Source organism: Oryx dammah, unplaced genomic scaffold (genome assembly GCF_014754425.2).
Source record: "Oryx dammah isolate SB20612 unplaced genomic scaffold, SCBI_Odam_1.1 HiC_scaffold_28, whole genome shotgun sequence".
Classification (NCBI taxonomy): Eukaryota; Metazoa; Chordata; class Mammalia; order Artiodactyla; family Bovidae; genus Oryx; species Oryx dammah.
The window spans coordinates 81426392-81448101 of NW_024070212.1; the positions used below are offsets into that span (position 1 = coordinate 81426392).

The window sequence follows — 21710 nt, forward strand, 5'->3', positions numbered from 1 at the left end:
GGCCAAAGTACTGAAGTTTCAGCTTTAGCATCATTCCCTCCAAAGAAATCCCAGGGCTGATCTCCTTCAGAATGGACTGGTTGGATTTCCTTGCAGTCCAAGGGACTCTCAAGAGTCTTCTCCAACACCACAGTCAAATACATCAATTCTTCAGTGCTCAGCCTTCTTCACAGTCCAACTCTCACATCCACACATGACCACAGGAAAAACCATAGCCTTGACTAGACGGACCTTAGTTGGCAAAGTAATGTCTCTGCTTTTGAATATACTATCTAGGTTGGTCATAACTTTTCTTCCAAGGAGTAAGTATCTTTTAATTTCATGGCTGCAATCACCATCTGCAGTGATTTTGGAGCCCCCCAAAATGAAGTCTGACACTGTTTCCACTGTTTCCCCATCTATTTCCCATGAAGTGATGGGACTGGATGCCATGATCTTCATTTTCTGAATGTTGAGCTTTAAGCCAACTTTTTCACTTTCCACTTTCACTTTCATCAAGAGGCTTTTTAGTTCCTCTTCACTTTCTGCCATAAGGGTGGTATCATCTGCATATCTGAGGTTATTGATATTTCTCCCAGCAATCTTGATTCCAGCTTGTGCTTCTTCCAGTCCAGCGTTTCTCATGATGTACTCTGCATATAAGTTAAATAAGCAGGGTGACAATATACAGCCTTGACGTACTCCTTTTCCTATTTGGAACCAGTCTGTTGTTCCATGTCCAGTTCTAACTGTTGCTTCTTGACCTGCATTCATTTATTAGTAAACTGTTGATGGAAAATAGGTTATTTACTTCTCTAGCTACTGTAAGCAATGTGCAGTGAATAACATATCTACAAGCCTGTATTTAGGATAAATTTCTAGTTGTGGAATTCCTAGGCAAAGAATTTTGAGAGCTTATACATCTGATCTTCTACAATAAAACCTTTTGTGCTAAGAATGTAAATGTTCCTTACAAACTCAATCTAAAGTGCTCATGTTGTATGAAGATTATTTCATCAATCCACTGTGAGACAATAAAGAAAAAAACATTACTCTAAAAGGACTCTCTCTAGGCACTTGTGTGATCACAACAAGAAAGCAAGCTTCAGCGTGGGCTCTGCCAGTTATTCTGCACCCACAGGGGTCCTGAGTATGCTTATAAATATGAGTTTCAGCTCTTTTGTTTTGTAATACATTTCCAAAGTGATGGCTTTATGGTGCTGAAATAAAATATAAGATCATGAGTACACAGTACATGGCACAAAACAAATGCTCAAAAACGGTAGCTAATATCTTAACAATAGACCAGACCATTTGGAACAAAGGCCTAGGCTAGTCAACAGAGGTCAGTGGGGGTACATGACACAATATATAAAATCAACTTCGATTCTTCCTAAGAATATGGTTGACACCATTTAAGGCTGTATTGGGGCATCACATGAAAATCCTGCAGCCCTGTTGGAATAAATACACACTAGATATCTAAAGCCAATAAACTGTAGAAGCTGGAACTACAGTTTTAAGATCCTACTGATTTCTCTAGTCTACTAATACTGTTCTGAAATAATTACCGCAATTCCTATCACATGGGTAAGGAGCATAGATTTCAAAAGAGTAGCCTGGTCACCAGGATCTACCTATATTTTTGCTGCAAGCTATTATTTGCAGGATATCTTTCTTAATAGACTACTGTCATGAAGAATCAATGTCTCTTGACCATGTCAACTCAGCTAGTTTCAGTAACTCCTCAACTGGTTTAACAGAGTATGAAATTAACATGGCACTCCATGGTAGAGCAATTTTCCTAACCCAACACTGTATATGTAAATCTCTTTCTTGATACCAGCTGTTTCTTAGGTATGGTTGCTTTAATCAACCCCTGCCAGCCTTAGATCTAAGTGACTCCAAGTAAAAAGAACCTTGTTGACTCTGTTTTTACTCTTTAAGAGGAAAAAAGTCAGAACAGTCTGGGTTGATTTGGGTTAGCTCAGAGGGTAAAGTGTCTGCCTGCAACGCAGGAGACCCGGGTTCAATCCCTGGGTCGGGAAGATCCCCTGGAGAAGGAAATGGCAACATGCTCCAGTACTCTTGCAGAGAATCCCATGGACGGAGGAGCCTGGTAGGCTACAGTCCATGGGGTTGCAAAAAGTGGAACACGACTGAGTGACTTCACTTCAGTTCACTTCACTTTATCTTTGTATGACATGTTTTTTGGCTAAGGTCTTGCTTAGTAACATGACCTATCTCGTTCAAATAGTCATAAAAATGTTAATTTTAGAAATCACATCATTAGTTTATATATGGCTTTATCTTTCAGTGTTTATCGGCTTTAGTCCCTAGAAATCTGAAGGAACAAGGCTGATCAATCCTGACTCTGACACCATTTCCTTACCGTTTTCCAACGATGCTCAAGCCCAGTCCTCGACCAGCCTTCTTCTGCAGATCCACGGGGAAAATTTCCAAGTTCTCCTCATCCCTGTAGTGTGCTTCATCTCTATACACCACCAGTCGCACCTTCGGGGGGGTCTGCCTCAGGGCTGTGATGGCTTCTTCATGGCTGGCGCTCCGCAGGTCAATCCCATTAACCTAGAACAACAGGCATCTGAGACAGGGATGCAATAGCAGAGACCTCTCTGCCTTCAGTAGCTCATTGACCCAATCAGTAAAAAACCTCCAGAAATTTCCAGCCAGTCCCAAAGCACACAGGGAATACCCACTAGCAGTCATAGCTGCTTCAAGTACAATGGATGTGGCCCTTACACTCCCTTGCCCCAAGTAATTACAGAGGGTAGGTTAGTCACATGATAATGCAATTTTAGGTAGCTGTGAACTTTACTATGGACTCAACACGAGACAGCAGGGACTACTTGGCTCATTCAATTGAGGTCAAAGGGGAAATAAATATTAGTATTTGATCAGCATTTTTTGGATTCAGTTTGCTAACTGAATTGGACATCATCACTCTTAATTGCTAACATCATGACTACTTCAGAACAGGCCAGGAGGAAATGAGGGGCTGGTATTTCTGACATGGTCAAATACTTTCTGAAGTCCACTGATTTGAATCTGGATCTAAGTGAGTATAGACAGGGCCATGCATTAGACAGCAAATATACTGGAAACAGCACTGAGTGAAACTGAGGCCTTGCTTCTAGTCAGTGATGTGAATCTGAGCAAGTTATGTAACCTCTGTGAAGTTCCATTTCCCTTGTTTGTTCAATGGAAATCATAGCCAACTTATTTTTCACTTAACAAATGGTTGTATTGTTGTTGTTTAGTTGCTAAGTTGTGTCCAACTCTTTAGCAACCCCAAGGACTATTCTGTTCATGGGGTTGAACAGAACACCAGGCTCTTCTGTCCATGGGATTTCCCAGGCAAGAATACTGGAGTGGGTTGCAATTTCCTTTCCCAGGAGATCTTCCTGATCCAGAAATTGAAATTAAATTAGCCCTTTATGAGCATTTGCACAAACTCTCTGATACTATTACCATTTTACAGATGAGGAAACTGAGGCATGCAGAGGTTAAGTGACTTGAGCAAGGTTACACAGCTAGCACATGGAGGGGCCATAATATGAAGCCAGACTATCTTTCCAGCCATAGTCTCTATACCGTGCTGCCTCATCGCACTCTTAGACTTTCCCCTGCCACAGAGAAAGTCTAGTACGGATGTTGCTAAGTCAATTTGACACATGGGCCAAATAGATGGACACAGTAACCCAGACTCAGGAGAAAGGAGTCATAGGTCCCCTCTTCAAGGTCATAGTTATGCAAAGAACCAAACCAAGGAAAGGATAGGCCCAGGCCATGGGCCAGTTTCTCTCAAGGTGTTGGTCTCAGTCTGTGTGGCTTGGGCATGTCCCATCTATCTCTGGACTGCCATTCCTTCCTCTATACAGTGAGGGGCTGGGCTAAGGCTTTTCCACTCCTAACCTTCCAAAGACTCACTACTTGTGCTTAAAGAGTGATTACATAGACGGGAGAAAAGAGGAATAAGCCCTTCCTGGAGAAAGTGACTTTTGAGTGATTATTTAAAGTTGATGCTGTGAGTCAAGAAAATATTTAAAAGCCTAATTTTCAAGCTTTTTCTTTTCTGATATATCTTGGTGGGTTTGTGAATCACTTAGATTAACAACACCCAGAATAATAATAGGTAAGCGTAGGTTTTAGGTATAGATGGAATTTGCTTTGAGTGCTGATTTCAACTTACTATATGAAACCTTAAAGAGATAACTCAAGTCTGCCTTCCATGAATTAGAGGAGATAATAACAACAATCATTATAGTATCTACGTACTTCATTGTAAGGATTAAATGAAATAAACCCTGCAGTACGTTTGGCACAGGACTTGGCATGTGGTTGACAGAAAATAGAAACATATTTTACAAGGAGTTGAAGTAACTACAGTCAGGGCTGGTGCTCAGTGACAGCATTCACTATTCCTTGAGGGCCATGATCGCACTTCCTTTGTTTATGAGGTAAACCCACAGACAAAGGGGAAAACAATGTCTCCAGAAAATGTGGTCTGAGCTGATTATTTTCCTGTATTCCAATAGATGGCACACAAGACCACTTCTGCTACTCAACTGAAAAATAGTTACCTCCATGGATTGAAGGTGAATTCTCTAAGCCTCTAAAATACCCTTTGAAAGGCCTTAACAATTAAGCTTTTAATGAAAAGCACTGTCATTAAACTCTAATGTTACAAAAGCAATTCACTCTAAATACCAGCATCAAGATGTCTATTCAAATCCAAGTGATCTGTCGCAAGTTCAAAGTTTTCATTTTCTCATCTGTGAATCAAGTTGTTGCTGTTTAGTTGCTCAGTCTGGTCTGACTCTCTGTGATGTCATGGACTGTACCCCGCCAGGCTCCTCAATCCTTGGGATTTCCCAGGCAAGAATGCTGGAGTGGAATCCCATGAACACTAGAGTGGGTTGCTGTTTCCTTCTCCAGGAGACCTTCCTGATCCAGGAATCAAACTCACGTCTCCTGCACTGGCTGGCAAATTCTTTACCACTGAGACACCACTAAGCGTGCCAATAATTGTGAGAGAAACACTGCTGAGTGGTTAGACTGTGGTGCAGTGATATATTAAGTGCCGTACATAAGCCCCAGATGCATTATTTAGAATATTGACTGTAAAGGGTGAGGAGTGGTAACAGCAGGGCTTCTTGCTGGAGAAGGATCATAGGAGGCCCCAGGTGTCAACGGGGGTCTATCATGTCCCTGGGGGAGGAAAGGCATGTGGGGAAATGGGTGAGTTGTTGCTTTGGAAGGAAAGAATAACCAAACTAGGGCAGCAGCTCCTCGTTATTTTATTCCACAGGGAAAACCAGGTATTAGCTCTCTATTCTTTCTTCTCCCACTTGCACAAAAATAGAAGAGGATAATGGGAATAGAGGAAGGGTAAGAGGAGGGACTGACCCTTAAAAAAAGAACCAGAAAGAAAACAGCCCATGTTAATCATAGAATCATAAATCTTGCCAGGCTATTATTTCACTATTTATTTGTAAGCAAAATCTGGCTTGTCCTAATTTAACATAAAACAATAGTATAAAACCATGGAAGGCCAACTGAACTATCAGGGGTTGAGCTACCAGCTGGTAAAGAATCTGGCTGCAATGCAGGAGACCCTGGTTCGATTCCTAGGTTGGGAAGATCTGCTGGAGAAGGAATAGGAGACCCACTCCAGTATTCTTGGGCTTCCGTTATGGCTCAGCTGGTATAAATCACCCACAATGCGGGAGACCTGGGTTTGATCCTAGGGTTGGGAAGATCCCCTGGAAAAGGGAAAGGCTACCCACTCCAGTATTTTGGCCTGGAGAATTCCATGGACTGCATAGTCTATGCTGTTGCAAAGAGTCGGACATGACTGAGCAACTTTCACTTTCACTTTTCATGAAGGCCAGGCTGCACCATGCAGAGAACTCTCAAGAGCAGAAAGGCCATTGTTCAGAAATGTATTACCAAAGTTTGCCTGTCTTCTTTTTGAGGCAACCTGCAGACCCCAGGCTGATTAGGCCACATTATGGCTCCATATACAGCGACCACAATTAGAACAAGCTCAAATGTGGAGTCTACAGCTACTTAGGAAGGAAACGTGTTCCCTGACCAAACTGAGAGGTACATTTCTTAGCTGAACACACAATATGCTTTTGTGACAAGATCCTGCCTGGTGTAAGAGAAGAGCCTGTCTGGCTATCTTTAATGAGAAGTGTAGACCATCCATCCACGCTGGGTAATATAATTCGGCCAGATGCCAGGAAATGGTTTAGTTGACCTTTCAAATTCTCCTTGCACTTAAAACACATTTGCTTTCTTCATGCTACTCTGTCCTGAGTGTTCACTTGTACATGAATATATTTTATGAAAGAGAATGGCTACAGCTGAGGGTCTATTCAAAACGAGTAGATAAATTAAATTTTTTTTCTTTTATTGAGGTATAACTCACATACATACATATTTAAAATGTACATATTTAAAATATACAATTTATACTGTGAATTTATACCTGTGCAACCACTGCCACAATAAAGCAATGCACATATTAGATTTAACTCCACATGACTATTACAGAAAAATTTGTGGGCTTACAAATCATGTTAAGTATCAAGGCCTGTATGTATCTGTACTTTTTTGAATATTCAATCTATTCCTCTATAAAGCCAACTATGATAGTACCAGTTAATTAGAAAATCTACAGAGGGGGAAAAAAAAACCTCTCAAAACTCCTGACCACCAAAAAATGGTGCTGTATGCTAAAGCAGTCATGCCGATTCCCAAAGAGGCTACATTTATTTTTCTAACCTCATACACTTGCACCTTAATGAATGCACTGGGAATATGTCCTAATCCAATGATGAAGCACAGTAAAGGCCTGCAGAGAAACCCTATAACTTGCCCTGAATTTAATATGCAGTCAGCCTGGTCTCTCTTTTAACTCCTTCTTGCCTATGTTTTCGACCCTTAATTATATCTCTGGTTTCATCTTGGGAGGCAGACTTGAACCACTAAAGGGAAAAATAAAATTCTATGATGTCATTCATAATGTGCTATATTGAAGTTGCAAAGCAAAAATGCACATATCCACCATAAAATGTTAACTATCCAATTAAATTCATCCAATGAAAGAAAGAAATGTTGCCTAAAAGTTTCACACCATTGAAAAAGCTCTTTAGTTTCACCTACCAGAATGCCTGGCATTAACTTTCCATTCATCCATTCCCTAGTTTAGACATTGCCAGCCTCAGCTCTTTTTAAAAGGCTTTAACACCTTTGCTAAATGAGAGTCCTTTAAAAAGAGGCAAGTTAAGCATTTCAGTTTTTAATAAGTACCATATACCACCTAAAGGGAGAGGATCTGACATTCTCATCAGCTAGGAAACAAAGGGGCCAGGGCAGGGACCTCCATTTGATGCAGATACTTACTAGGAATCAGAAAATGATATTAACACTTAAAGGGGCAATAAAGTTTTTTAAAATACTAGATCTGCATGTTTATGTGTACATCTACATGTATGTGTTTTTAGAAGGGAATTTAGTAAGGTATAGTAGGAAAGCCAAAAAAATCAAATTGTGAAGTTATAGTTTCATCTGATTATAGAATGTTTAGTTGTACTTTCCCCTTTAATTAAAAAAAAAAGTTTTCACAGATTTAGATTGATAACCTGTCATGATTCTACTGTTATTTGATATACATCAAAAAAAGAAACAAAGAATAAAGTACATGTTTTATCACACTGAGAAAGAAATAAGTGAGGATATAATTGAGTAGGGGCTCCCTAGGTATCTTGGTGGTAAAAAATCTGCCTGTCAGTACAGGAGACATGGCTTCAGTCCCTGAGTCAGGAAGATCCTCTGGAGAAGGAAATGGCAACTTGCCTGGGAAATCTATGGACAGAGGAGCCTGATGGGCTACAGTCCATGGTGTCACAAAAGAGTCAGACACAACTTGGTGACTACAACAAAATAATTAAGTAGAAGACTGTGAACTGGTACACAGACTGTGGATGAAGGTCACTAAATTAGGACCCATACTTGCTGGTATAAACCAGAATGCATAATCACATACCTCTAATATCTGGTCACCAGCCCAAAGCCTTCCATCTCGGGCTGCTGCCCCTTCTTCATAGACTTCATGGATAACTATAGCATCCTATAAAAAAACAAATGCTTATTAATTTTTAACAACCAGAAATGTTTCCTTAAGCCAACAATGAAACTATAGGCAGCAACTCATAATTTGCTATTTGCTAATAAAGCCATTTTTATTTGACTTAAACAAAATATACATTTATGGTATATTCAGAGGTATAATTAATTTTTCCTAAGTTTATTATTTCATTCTTTTAGGACTGGTTTTGCCTAACATTTCAAGTTAAACTTCCCCCATGTGCTTTACTGTCAACTCTGTACTGCTGCTGCTGTGTATAAACTTGACGTGAACTATATGTCATTCTTATTTACATTTTATGGTATATTTTGAAACATGGTTTCAGGTATTTATTGGTATTCAAGGATTTGACATAAATGTGTGGCCTGATGAAGGGGGTCTGTCTGGCCTCATTACTTGGGCAGTGAAAGACAAGAACTTAGTGGAATGAACTAGCTCTGGAGGGCAGAGCATGGGGTGGAGGAAAGGGCATTCACAGATCTATGTGTAAAATAGATGTGGGCTCAAATCCTGACTCTTGGGCATCATGAAATCTTGGGCAAATTAACTCCTGAACTCAAGATTCTGAGCCACAGAATCAGGACAATTAGTTAAGATAGGTAAGGCTTGGTTGAGGAAAGTGTCTCATGGTTAATGAATGAAAAAATTTTTTTCTTTGAATTAATAACCTTAAATTTTTTATCATCATAAAAATAACATATGCAAAATACCAATATAAAGGACTCAAGCAAAACTACAGGGTGTGGTGAACTAGAAAGGGACTGCCTTCTGCACCTGGCCCTCAGTCCAGCTCCCCAGAAACAACCACCATCAACTATCCCAGTTTCCTAAGGATCCTTCCAGATGAATTTGTACCTATGTATCATATTCTAGGCTGGAAAATCCCATGGACAGAGGAGCCTGGTGGGCTACAGTCCATAGGCCTCGCTAAGAGTCAGACATGACTGAGCTGATTGAGCACCCAATTATATGTATGTTTTGGTAAGACTATTTAAAAAATAGTCAACTGCTATGTTCATAGTTATTCCCCCTATCCCCCCTCATATTGATCAAGAAGTCAAGCTTTGAAACTCCTTGCCTTGGGGATTTTTTGTGGTGTTTCAGTTTCTGAAAACTGAATATCCCAGAAGTCACTAGTTCTTTCCGCTGCTTATAAAACTGCAATGAAGGGCACTGAAAAGACGATGGCAAAGCAGGGGCTAGGTGTGCTGGCAGACCGCTGCGAGAGGGAAAGCACTTCCTTGTGTGTGCTTCTCTGGGTGCCTTTGTTTTTGTTGGGGGTACAGCTGTTTTACAATGCTTTACAATTTCTGCTGTTCAACAAAGTAAATCAGCTGTGTGTATACACACATCCCCTCTCTCTGGGGTCTCCCTCCCCGCCATCCCACCCATCTAGGTCACCACAGAGCATGAAGCTGAGCCCCCTGCACTATACAGCAGGTGCTCACCAGCCATCTATTTTACATATGGTAGTATATGCGTGCCAATGCTACTCTCCCAAGTTACCCCAGCCCCTCCTCCCACCCCCATGCCCACATGTCCATTCTCTATGTCTACATCTCTATTCCTGCCATATGAATAGGTTCATCTGAAAGAGATGGGCATACCAGACCACCTGACCTGCCTCTTGAGAAACCTGTATGCAGGTCAGCAAGCAACAGATAGAACTGGACATGGAACAACAGACTGGTTCCAAATAGGAAAAGGAGTACGTCAAGGCTGTATATTCTCACCCTGCTTATTTAACTTACATGCAGAGGACATCATGAGAAATGCTGGACTGGAAGAAGCACAAGCTGGAATCAAGATTGCCTGGAGAAATATCAATAACCTCAGATAGGGAGATAACACCACCCTTATGGCAGAAAGTGAAGAACTAAAGAGCCTCTTAATGAAAATGAAAGTGGACAGTGAAAAAGCTGGCTTAAAACTCAATATTCAGAAAACAAAGATCATGGCATCCAGTCCCATCACTTCATGGGAAATAGATGGGGAAACAGTGGAAACAGTGTCAGACTTTATTTTTCTGGGCTCCAAAATCACTGCAGATGGTGACTGCAGCCATAAATTTAAAAGACACTTACTCCTTGGAAGGAAAGTTATGACCAGCCTAGACAGCATATTCAAAAGCAGAGACATTACTTTGTCAACAAAGATCCATCTAGTCAAAGGTATGGTTTTTCCAGTGGTCATGTGTGGATGTGAGAGTTGGACTGTGAAGAAGGCTGAGCACCAAAGAATTGATGCTTTTGAATTGTAATATTGGAGAAGACTCTTGAGAGTCCCTTGGACTGCAAGGAGATCCAACCAGTCCATCCTAAAGGAGATCAGTCCTGGATGTTCATTGGAAGGACTGATGCTGAAGCTGAAACTCCAATACTTTGGCCACCTGATGCAAAGAGCAGACTCATTTGAAAAGACCCTGACGCTGGGAAAGATTGAGGGCAGGAGAAGAAGGGGACAACAGAGGATGGAAGAGATGGTTGGATGGCTTCACCGACTCAATGGACATGGTTTGGGTGGACTCCAGGAGTTGGTGATGGACAGGGAGGCCTGGCGTGCTGCGGTTCATGGGGTTGCAAAGAGTTGGACATGACTGAGCGACTGAACTGAACTGCATCATTTTTCTAGATTCCACATAAATATTTGCAAATGAAGCAACTGAGAAGGGATTCATCTCCAAAATCTACTAACAGCTCATGCAGCTCAATAACAAAAAAAACCCAAACAATCCAATCAAAAAATGAGCAGAAGACCTAAAGAGATATTTCTCCAAAGAAGACATATAGATGGCCAAGAGGCACATGAAAAGATGCTAAATATCATTAATTATTAGAGAAATGCAGAAAAACACTTTTGAATGGAGACTAGAAATGGAGATTTGTGTGTCCCCTGAGAACTGAGGAATTGAGCCCCATGCTGCCCAGTGTCCTCCCATTCCCTGCCATACCCACACAAGTTGCAAGAACCTGTACACAATGGTCAAGGGCATCGGACTCTAGGTGTAATGGATCCCACCTTGAAAGAAGCCCTGAGTCCCAAGCATCAGGGCCTGGAAGTGGCAGGACTTCTGAAGAGATCAGCAGGCTAGGGCAAGCATGGCTTGGTGATTACCAGGGTGAACTGATGACAGTGACCAAGGGTCCCCAGTGACGGGGAGCTCTGTGACAGAACCAGAACCCTGACAGCTAATGGGCCTCTGAAAGGACTGACAATGATACTGTTTCAGTCCAAAAGTATAGAGACTCAGAATTAGAATTAAACTGACTTGAAGTAAATGAATGAAATATTTCTTACAAAATATGTAAGATAAGAAAAACCTCCAAATGGATGGCAAAGAGATCAAACTAGTCAATCCTAGAGGAAATCAAACGAGTATTCATTGGAAAGATTGATGCTGAAGCTGACGTTCCAATACTTCAGCCACCTGATACAAAGAGCCAGCTCACTGGAAAAGATCCTGAGGCTGGAAAAGACTGAGGCAGGAGGAGAAGTGGACAATAAAGGATAAGATGGTTAGATGGCATCATTGACTCAGTGGACATGAGTTTGAGCGAGCTCGGGGAGATGGTGGACAGGGAAGCCTTGTGTGCTGCACGCCATGGGGTGGCAAAGAGTCCAATGTGACTTAGTGACTGAATAAGGATGAAACTTGATTTTCAAAAAAAAAAAATAATAAAACAAAAGTGAGTTTCCTATACAAATGCTGGAGAAGCAGTAAAAGAAAACCAGAGGACTTGAACCAGATGACCAATCTAGATTCCAAATATCTTTCTAATATTAAAGGCTTTCATTTTATCACCACACAGTTCTGAAAACATTTTTTATTACTATAGCAGTTAGAGAGGCAGTGCCAAAGAGCCAGGAAAGGTTCCTTGCTCCAGACAATTTATGTTTTAGACTCTGCACCAGCAAGACTTTAGACCAATCTTTGTTTTAATTCTGACTTATGAAATTTCCAGACCCAGGGAGCATTTACACTGCCAAGAGTTTGTTTCTCTGCACTGTTTCAGGGGAACAATTTTGAGGAAATTTGCTAGGTCAGTGGCTTCAGGCCATCCCAACAACACTGCCAAGATAACACTAAGGGGCCATTTCCATGAAGGTAGAAACTAATGCAGGGTCCTAGTTATACCCTGTGTAATGCTGGTTTTCAAAGCTTGATGGCCAAACACCCCATTTTCACTAGATTTGGGAGAATCAGACTGAATTCATGCTACACATGGCTTTTATAGAGCTGAATTTTCAGTATAAACACCTTTGATCTTGGAACATTACAAAAGCCAAATGGGAAATTTCTCTTTGTTCATACTCAAAAAGAAGAAAAAGACCCACTGGAGCTTTTATACAGTAAAAGTAGCCTGAATCCAAAACTCTGAGATACTTTCTGGGTGCTCAATGAACTGTCACATATACAACAAATATACTGTTAATAGGCTCAAATAAGTGCTAAAATTAGTTTCAATGATCTGTTTTTGGTCCATGAGTCTTTCTGGATTGAAAACTCTCTTCCTTTCTATCAACTTGACTACTGCTGAGGTTTTAAATTCATCAGTGAAAACACAAGAAAATGTGAGATACTCTGACCTGATGATAGAAAACGGTCACATTTCTTACCATGGGCCCTTGTGTACCCAAAGTGCCCTATGAAGCTGTGGTTCTCAATAGTTGTTTTAACTGGGAGTGATAGAGGTGAGAGGTAGAGATTACCAGCTCAATTAAAAATGTGGGCTAGTAAACTGGAAAAAAAAAAAAAAAGGATTTCTTTTTCAAAACTTACACAATTCATAGCGCAGAACAGAATAGTAAAATAGATATTGGTTTGGGATATTCTAGGCATCTATTTGACAAGGCTATATTAAAATTTTACTTATTGCTTTAAAAAAAGTATGATTAGATGAAATAGTGGCTCATTGATGAAAGATTGACCTTTACTATGTCAAATGAAAATTTGGAGTTGATTATACTGCTTGGAGAAGGCAATGGCAACCCACTCCAGTACTCTTGCCTGGAAAATCCCATGGACGGAGGAACCTGGTAGGCTGCAGTCCATGGGGTTGCTAGGAGTCGGACACAACTGAGCAACTTCACTTTCACTTTTCGCTTTGGGAGAAGGAAATGGCAATCCACTCCAGTGTTCTTGCCTAGAGAATCCCAGGGACGGGGGAGCCTGGTGGGCTGCCATCTCTGGGGTCTCACAGAGTCGGATGTGACTGAAGCAACTTAGCAGCAGCATACACATGATTCTTATCTGCTCATTGTATTCTCCTAATTTTAATACTCGAGCTATTCAAGCAAAACTGTTCGTTGGCACAGTTCTGAGTGCCTTCTCCCCAACCAGCTCCACACCTCCCCCCACTTCCTATCTTTGCATATTTAAATAACATTCCATGTCAGCTATACTAAAGAACTTTGGACATCAATGTTATGTTTAACTTATGTACTCATCTAAACACTTACCCACGATGTTGTGATTATGGCTGGTAAGTGACACTCTTCAGACCTAATTCATTTAGAATATGTTGAGGAAAAAAATCTAGGAGCAGCAATAACTGAAAAAAATTGAACTCATGAGCTTTGGTCAGAGAATTGGCTCCAACACATTTTATATATTTACCAAGAGGAAGCTGACAACGTGTTACATCCTGAACTTGTTGCAGTGAAGATTTTGGTTGTGCAGAATGGCAGATTCACATCATGCTCAGATAGGCATCAGTCCCTTCCCAGAAGTAATTTGTTCCTCACTTGGACTAAGTCACCTGATACCTGCCATTGTTTTGTCTGATTCACTGTCTGCTTCCTGATTCAGCAGTCAGGGTCACATCTACCAGTACCAATGACTTCTTTTAAATTGTATTGTTTGCTTATTTTTTGTTATTGAGCTCTCTGTGTTCTTCATATATATATATATATAATTGGAGTATAATTGCTTTCTACTGTTGTGTTAGTTTACATTGTACAGAGAAGTGAATCATTATATGTACACATATATCCCCTCCCTCGTAGACCTCCCTACCACCTAAGCAACCTATTAATCATTTCCCTGTGGGTGGGTTGCTGGCTTTTGCTGAAAGAAGCTGTAGAGACAAATGATTATGAGCTAGGCCTCTGGAGTCAAAGTTAGTCCAAATCCTGGTCCTGCTACTTCTGGCCATAGGAAAACTGTTAACCTCTCAGCTTTCTCATTTTTTATGGTTTAAACAATATTACCTATACATAAAACTTCACGTACAATGCCAGCACACAGTAAGGAAGTGGTAACATCTCGTTTATGTAACATCTTTGCCAAAGAAGCCACACACTTTCCATTTGTGCCATTTAGTCCTCATAACAACTAAGCAAGTTCAGTATTATTAATCTCATGTACAGTTAGGGAAAAGAAGGCTCAGAAGGGTCAGACCTGACCAGGTCTTTGCAGCTTCTAAGGAGGAAAGGTGAAATTGCAATTTGGGATGACTATTTAACACCAAAACCTGTATTCCTACCACTATTGCAAGCTTCTCATCTGCTTTAAATATTTTATTTTGTATTTGTCTAAAAACGAACTTGGGATTTTCCAAATAGCATCAATTCTGTTGAAATACCTGTCTCCTTCCTTCCTTCATCTTTTTAGTCCTCTTTCTGTGTATCTGTATTATTCACTGAACAATTTTTTCTATTGGAGTAGAAATTACTATTTCTATATAATGTATCACATTATATACAAGTGATAAATCAATGTTTAAAATAAAAAGGGTTCAATCCAAGACAACAGATTAATTTCTCCTAACCAATGGCAGACTTGAGAATCATTTATAGATAACCAAGATTTATATATATATATATATATATATATATATATATATATAAACTAATTTCCTCTTGACTTCCCTGGTGGATCAGATGGTAAAGCGTCTGTCTACAATGTGGGAGACCTCTTGGTAGTTGTGTGACTTTCATTGGGACAATAGGAATTTAAGTAAGATGGCCTGTTTACTTACTGCCTGAGATAAGACCAATAGTTTCCCCTGGATACTCTAAATTACTCATTTGACTTGCCAACTCTAGAGCCAAAGAATTTGAAACAGTGAGTTGGGAGAGTCTCTCAGATAATGGGTTTCCTCCAAACAGAAGGGAAAGGCAAGATTTCAGAGACACTGGAAAATCTTCTGCATAAAAACTTCCCTCTCTGAGACATGTCTAACTTGAAAAAAAAAAATGCCTTTATTCCACAATTAGGGATAACATTAAAAAAACACACAGCCAGAAAGAAAGAGCTGGTGAGGGGATTCATCACATTGTTTAAGGAACCACTGTCCTAAATGTCTCCATTCCTAAAAGAATAGTATTTATTTATTTTAAAATATAAAGAAAATTTGTACATGGTATTAGACCCAAAATAATATACACTGAGAAGTTTCTCTCCAGCATCTGTACTTTACTCAATTTCCCTAACCAGAAACATACAGTAATAAGTTTCCTGTATATTTGTACAGTTATTCTATATATCTATATTTGGAAAGTACCAATAGCACAAGATGCTTGAAGGTTGTACCCTCTTTAAGCTCCCTCCTTTATTTCATGAAATTCTACTAGAGCCAGCCAAGAGTCACCTCTTCTTTGAAACTTTCCCTGACTTCTTGCCTGGTTAAGTGGATCAACCTGTCTGGTGGTCACTACTACATCTTAGTATTATTGAAATTACGGTATCGTGATGACTTGTTCATAGACCTAGGTCCTGTACCACATCCTACCCTCAGTGGAACCCTTCCAGATGGGAAGTGTTACCAACTTCTCTCTATATCCTGGTGCTGAGCCCAGAGTAAGCCTTCAATAAACGTTTGCTAAATGGTTATCAAGAAGATAGTTGTAGATAGAAAAAGGCATCAAAATGACCCAGAAAGAGGAGGCTGGCAGGGTTAGCAAGTCATAATCTCACTCTAACCCAAACAAGTTTCTGATGGTAAAAGTGATACACAACCAAAATATCCACCACAAATGGATATTAAATCCATCTGAATTTCCAGAAGATTTACTTCAGCTTGGAAAGCAATTTTACAAAGCCAAGTATGGGGGACTTAATTATCACAGAGCCCCACAAAAATCACAAACACCTCCAGGGGGATTTAAACTGAATTGCTGGAAAAGAATTTCACAGCACGCAGTAACATATTCTTGAATAGAGGCAGAGTCATCAGACATTTCAGCCCATCAATCACCATTTTCTTTACTGTGTAAGCTGCCAACAAGTAGATAAAGTAACTCATAAACACACCAGTCATTCTAGCAAAAGAAAATTTTACTGTTGTCACAATAGGCCTATAACACTTAAAGAAGTCATGTCTTAGAAAAATTAAGGATCTCCTGTGAACTGAAGCACCTTTGTACGGGTGAACTATTTCCATAGAATGACATTTTACAGTTTTCATTTCTAGATATTCAGTGGATTGTTTTAACAAGCATTTTAGGATGAAACTTTGATAAAGATTTGTATAACAGATATTATTGGGTTGGCCAAAAAGTTCATTCAGTTTTAAGTAATAATAAGACACATTTTCCATTTTTACCAAGGACTTTATTGAACAACATATTCACTGAACCAATTGGTCAACTCAATATAAAGAACTGTATATAATATGGCTTAATTTTACTGCTTGAAGGCACACGTTACTTAATTTTGATCACACTGGAATTAAACTTTGCCATACTCATAAAAGTCCCCATATCCACTCCTAAGGGACATTTTAACTATAGGAAAGTTTCATATTAAACTTCACATTTAGGTGGAAAATATATTTACCAATAATCCATAAAAATGTTATATCCTTCTTTTCTGCTTTATGGGAAAAAAAATCCCTCCTAATAAGAAAGATCTATGAAGACTAAAAGAATAATTTTAAATGTTACATATAAAACGGGCATTTTTGTTCCTTTGGCAGAAGTGATGGTTCATATCTGCAGCCTTAGAGGATTAATGCTCCTTTTAAACATCATTTAATAAAGTTCCCCTCTATGGCTGTCAAAGTTCAGAAATCATACAGACATGTCTTCTATACTATAGACCACCTTCTCAGCAGGAAAGTCAAATCAATGGGTAATAAAAGGTGCAAACCAAAACTACATTAAACTCTATATTGCAAAACACATGTAGAAGTATTAAGTTACTAATTTGTGATGTCTATGGCCATTACAGAGTTCAAAAAGAAAGTGTGGGTTGAAACTGCTAAAGTATATCTCACTTTGAGCAAAGTCGATAGGCTCCAAACTATATTAATATAAATACAGGGAGGAATGTTTAAGAACATGATTTTTTTCTATTATAAATCCTTTGTGAACATATCCTTTAAAAACCAAGCTTTCCTATTATATTTCAATTAGAATGTGATTTGAGCTTTGATGTAAAGAGAGGTTAAAAAAAAAAAGGCAGTAGAGTATGGAAGAAGGACCCAGAAATAAAATGAGTCAAATTTTCTGACAGCTCTTGCAGTAGCCAATTCTGCAAGAACCACTTTGTTCATGACACATCATTATCACTAAAGCACAGAGCTGAGCTACATGACTTTTAAAGTCATTCCAGCTCTAAAACTTTAGACCTTGATGAATCCAGCAAAGCAGAGAAAGTCTTTGTTTTACACTGATGCTTAGGCTTTGCCTAGGAATAAGAACTCCTTCTAACTAATAGACCAGAAGAATCCCAAATCTTATAGGCTAAGAGAGATCAGAAAGATGGGAGCTGGATCACAGTGTATTAGTTATCTATTGCTGCAAAACATAGTGGCTTAAAATGAAAGCTAACCATTTGTTTGTTCATAATTCTGTAGGGTGAAACTTAAGGCTGGGCTCAGCTGGACAGTTCTGCTCTATCCTATGTTAGTTGGGCTCTCCTGTGAGTTTGCAGTGAGGTTGGCTGGGGCTTCAGCTGGGATGGCTGGGTCACTCTTCCTCCAAGTGCTGTCTCCATATGGTATATCTTCCTCCTGGAAGCCAGTCCAGGCTTGTTCTCATGGTGGCAGCATTTTAAGAGGACAAGAGCTTAGCAGCAAAGCCTCTCAATACCACCTGGAAGCCATAAAATGCCACTTTCACTACTATTGGCCAAAGCAAGTCAATGGGTCAGCTCAAACTCAATCTGTAAAGAGCTGCACAAATTTTCTGGTCAATTTTATCTACTATAGACTTATCGAGTTGACCAGAGGACTCTTCCAGCCTGTAAACAATGAAAGTGAAGTTGCTCAGCCGTGTGCTACTCTTTGTGATCCCATGGACTGTAGCCTATCAGGCTCCTCCATCCATGGAATTTTCCAGGCAAGAGTACTGGAGTGGGTTGCCATTTCCTTCTCCAAGGGATCTTCCCAACCCGGGGATCAAACCCAGGTCTTCTGCATTGCAGGCAGACAGACGCTTTACCCTCTGAGCCACCAGGCAGCAACATATGGTGGAGTGGTCTTGGCTATGGCCATAAAAACCTTTGTTTAGATTTTAGCTCTGCCACTTATCATAACTTTGTGGTATTTCTATTAAGGTAGTTAACCTTTCTGGACCAGTGTTTCTAACTCTGTAAAATAGAACTCAAATCCTACCTGCTAGAGTTTGAGGATGAAATAAGATTATACATGTACCTGAGGTCACCAAGTGTTGAACACAACTTAGCGACTTGAACAATAATGTCAAACAAAGTGTCAGCCAAACAGACATTAAATAACTGCTAATGAGGGCTCCCAGTGCATATATGTATAAGATTTAAGAGGCACATCTGGTATATGAAGGACAAAATACATATATGTCAGAGTGGTCAAAATTCATGACTCTAAGGATGAATGACACCAGTCTTCGCCCATTTTTTTAATTTCTAATTTTTCTGTTATATTGGTAATCCTAGCAGATAACTGATTGCTTCTTTTCCAAGAAAGATTATGCAACAAGGATATTTTAGGTTTTTTTTACTCAAGTCATGGACTGTTCAGGGCTAAGTTCAATGGACCATCCAAATGCCAATAAGATATAAACCAGATTACAAGAGTCCTATTCCTAAAAATTTTTATTTTTCTATTTCAATCAAGTTGAAACATATTTTGTGTGGATTCCATATTTGCAAATTTCCCTGCTTCCCCAAATACATGCTCTAGGTGCACTCGTGGTAATTTGTGGATATAAGCAGAGTGGTGAAAAATTTTAGTTGCTAGATTCATTTGTTCACAGCTGAGGTATAACAAGGCAACATTATGCTTTCTTGTTTCAGCTCTCAGACCGGAAACAAGCTTCCTTTAAATAGTCTTTTTTAGTGCCATGTGTTTTGCATTTTTGTGCTGTTATGGGCCTGACCAAGACAATACATGTGTTAGACAACCTTCATTCAGTTATGAGTTATAGAGCTGTTTGCCATTCAATGTTAATGAATCAACAATATGTAGTAAATAAAGTATCTTTAATCAGAAACACACATAAAACAAAGTTATATATTTCTCATCTGTTAAAAATGCTGTGACCAGAGGTTGGAGGAGGAATCTAACCATGTCTTTCCTCTAGAAGTAATGGTTTAGTATTCATTAATTCAGGGTTTGCTGCGTCTTTATACACCATAATTACCGTGAATAACAAGAACTGACTGTACTTCCTCCTCTTCCCTGGTGATAGGTCACTACATCAAAACCGAGAAGCCTCATGTGAAACCTGATGAAAGTAGAAAGGCGGACAAACGCTATCTATAACAGAGATGGCAGGACTCATGTGGACAAAGGCAGTCCTCTGCTGTTCTCACTACTCTGAGGCCATGGGTTGTAATCCAAGGTTGGAAGAATTAACGCACTTTTCTTATGCTGTGGCATGTATTATTATGCTTATACTCAGCGTGTTTTGTGGATCTATATCTTTTGAACCAATGACAAAGGTAAAATGCAAAGATGATTCAAAACAAGTTGAAAAGTAACTAATCTTCCCCACTTTCAACAGACCAAGAATTTTTCCCCTTCTTTGATGCAAAAAGCATTTGACATGCCCTCACTGATTCATAAGAAGCAAAAAGTTAGGAGGTTGCTTTCAATATCTCATAAGGACATGCAGGACCCAAGGCAGAATATGGTCAATAATTGTCATAGTTCCTTTAAGACAGTTTTTTTTTTTTCATTTTACTTAACAATTTTATAATTTGGCATACAATTAATATACTGCTTTCCCACCATGGATACAATAAGATAATTATTTACAAAGAAATGTAGTATTTGTCAAATTCATGCAGCTTTGCTTGCCAACTTCAAAGGGTGAATATATAATTGTTTCTGTTCAGAGAACCTGAGAGGGTTATAGTTATACAGGGGAAGCCAGCAAGAGTCAAAGGAACTTATCTATCATTCTTGGAATCACAGTTTTTAAAATCTGGATTCTCTATTCTGCTCACTTTTAAACAGAATTCACTACACACATTTTCAAAGAATCTCAGAACAGTCTCCATACAACTGCTACAAAAGGAATGAAGAGTCTATTTATATCCTAATCTCAATTTATTCATCTATTCTAATGTGATTGGGGTAGGGTATAAAGATTTATACCTATCAAACCTTTCCTTCAAAGTGAAGGAAAATGGATCACAGTGTTCAGTACCTGTTATTTTGGAACACGGATATATTCTCAGGTAATAAACTATAGACAACAAAAATAATCATTAAATCAGCAACAGAGGTTCTTTTGACATAAAAAGCAAGAGTAAGGATTAAATGATCAGTTACACAGCAAGCAATAACACCAGTCTGTATGTGTGTGTGTGTGTGTGTTAAAGCAATGGACTAGGTAAGCTATCCTAAAACTCAAACTCAAGGATTTCAAATTCTTGCACACTATTTACAGATAACTAAAATATGGAATGAAAATCTGAGCAATAAAATAGCTAACAGAAGAATTTCTCTGAATATATAAAAATGTTTCACATTTTAAGACTTTGAAAAGCTTTCTCTTCACGCTCAGAAAAAAACTGCTTTATATTTACTTAAAATGGAGTTCTTTTGCCAAGTCTGATTTAACAAAAAGTTGATACTCATCAATATGAATATAATTTTTCATACTGAAATATAGGTTTAAGGAAATGGTATAATATTTGCATTAAAGCTTATAAGTCCCTATAGTTCCATCTGGTACTTATTTATCTAAATTTTACTCAGCTTGCATAATATTTTTGCTTATGGTCATATTCTTTAAGATCAGAAATGCCCAAATCTGGAAATTCAGAGGCCCTATTCGTTAACATTCTTTCAGTGTGATTCATAGACATTTTGCAAACTTTGCTTTGATTTAAAATAAAACTAAGGTAATAAGATGTTTTGTATAAAAATATATGACTTAAGCAATAACAATAAAAGGAACTTGGCTTTAGGGGATTACACGCCAAAGCAAACCACACTCCTCATGAAATAGACTGTGCAAAGTTCATTTGAAGGGGACTAGCAAAATAAAACACTTAATCAAATATAAAATAGCTTTTTACTCTGCTTACTTTAAAAAATATCTAGTGCTTCAAGTTGTCACAGTCCTACAGTTAAACAGTCAGAAGCTGTAACAGCTAAACAATGGCAAGTGACATGCTGAA

At 39.1% G+C, this 21710-nt stretch overlaps 1 protein-coding gene across 3 annotated transcripts in view; it reads right to left on the reverse strand.

Annotated features, from left to right (window-relative positions):
• The window catches only part of PATJ (PATJ crumbs cell polarity complex component), a 392470-nt gene that overhangs the window by 46973 nt on the left and 323787 nt on the right, over positions 1-21710 (reverse strand). For all 3 annotated transcript variants that reach the window (XM_040232710.1, XM_040232709.1, XM_040232708.1), the window contains exons 35-36: positions 8054-8137; positions 2372-2565 (exon numbers count right to left, since the gene is read on the reverse strand). In XM_040232710.1, coding sequence (XP_040088644.1) covers positions 2372-2565; positions 8054-8137 — 278 coding nt within the window. The remainder of the gene's footprint in view (positions 1-2371; positions 2566-8053; positions 8138-21710) is intronic.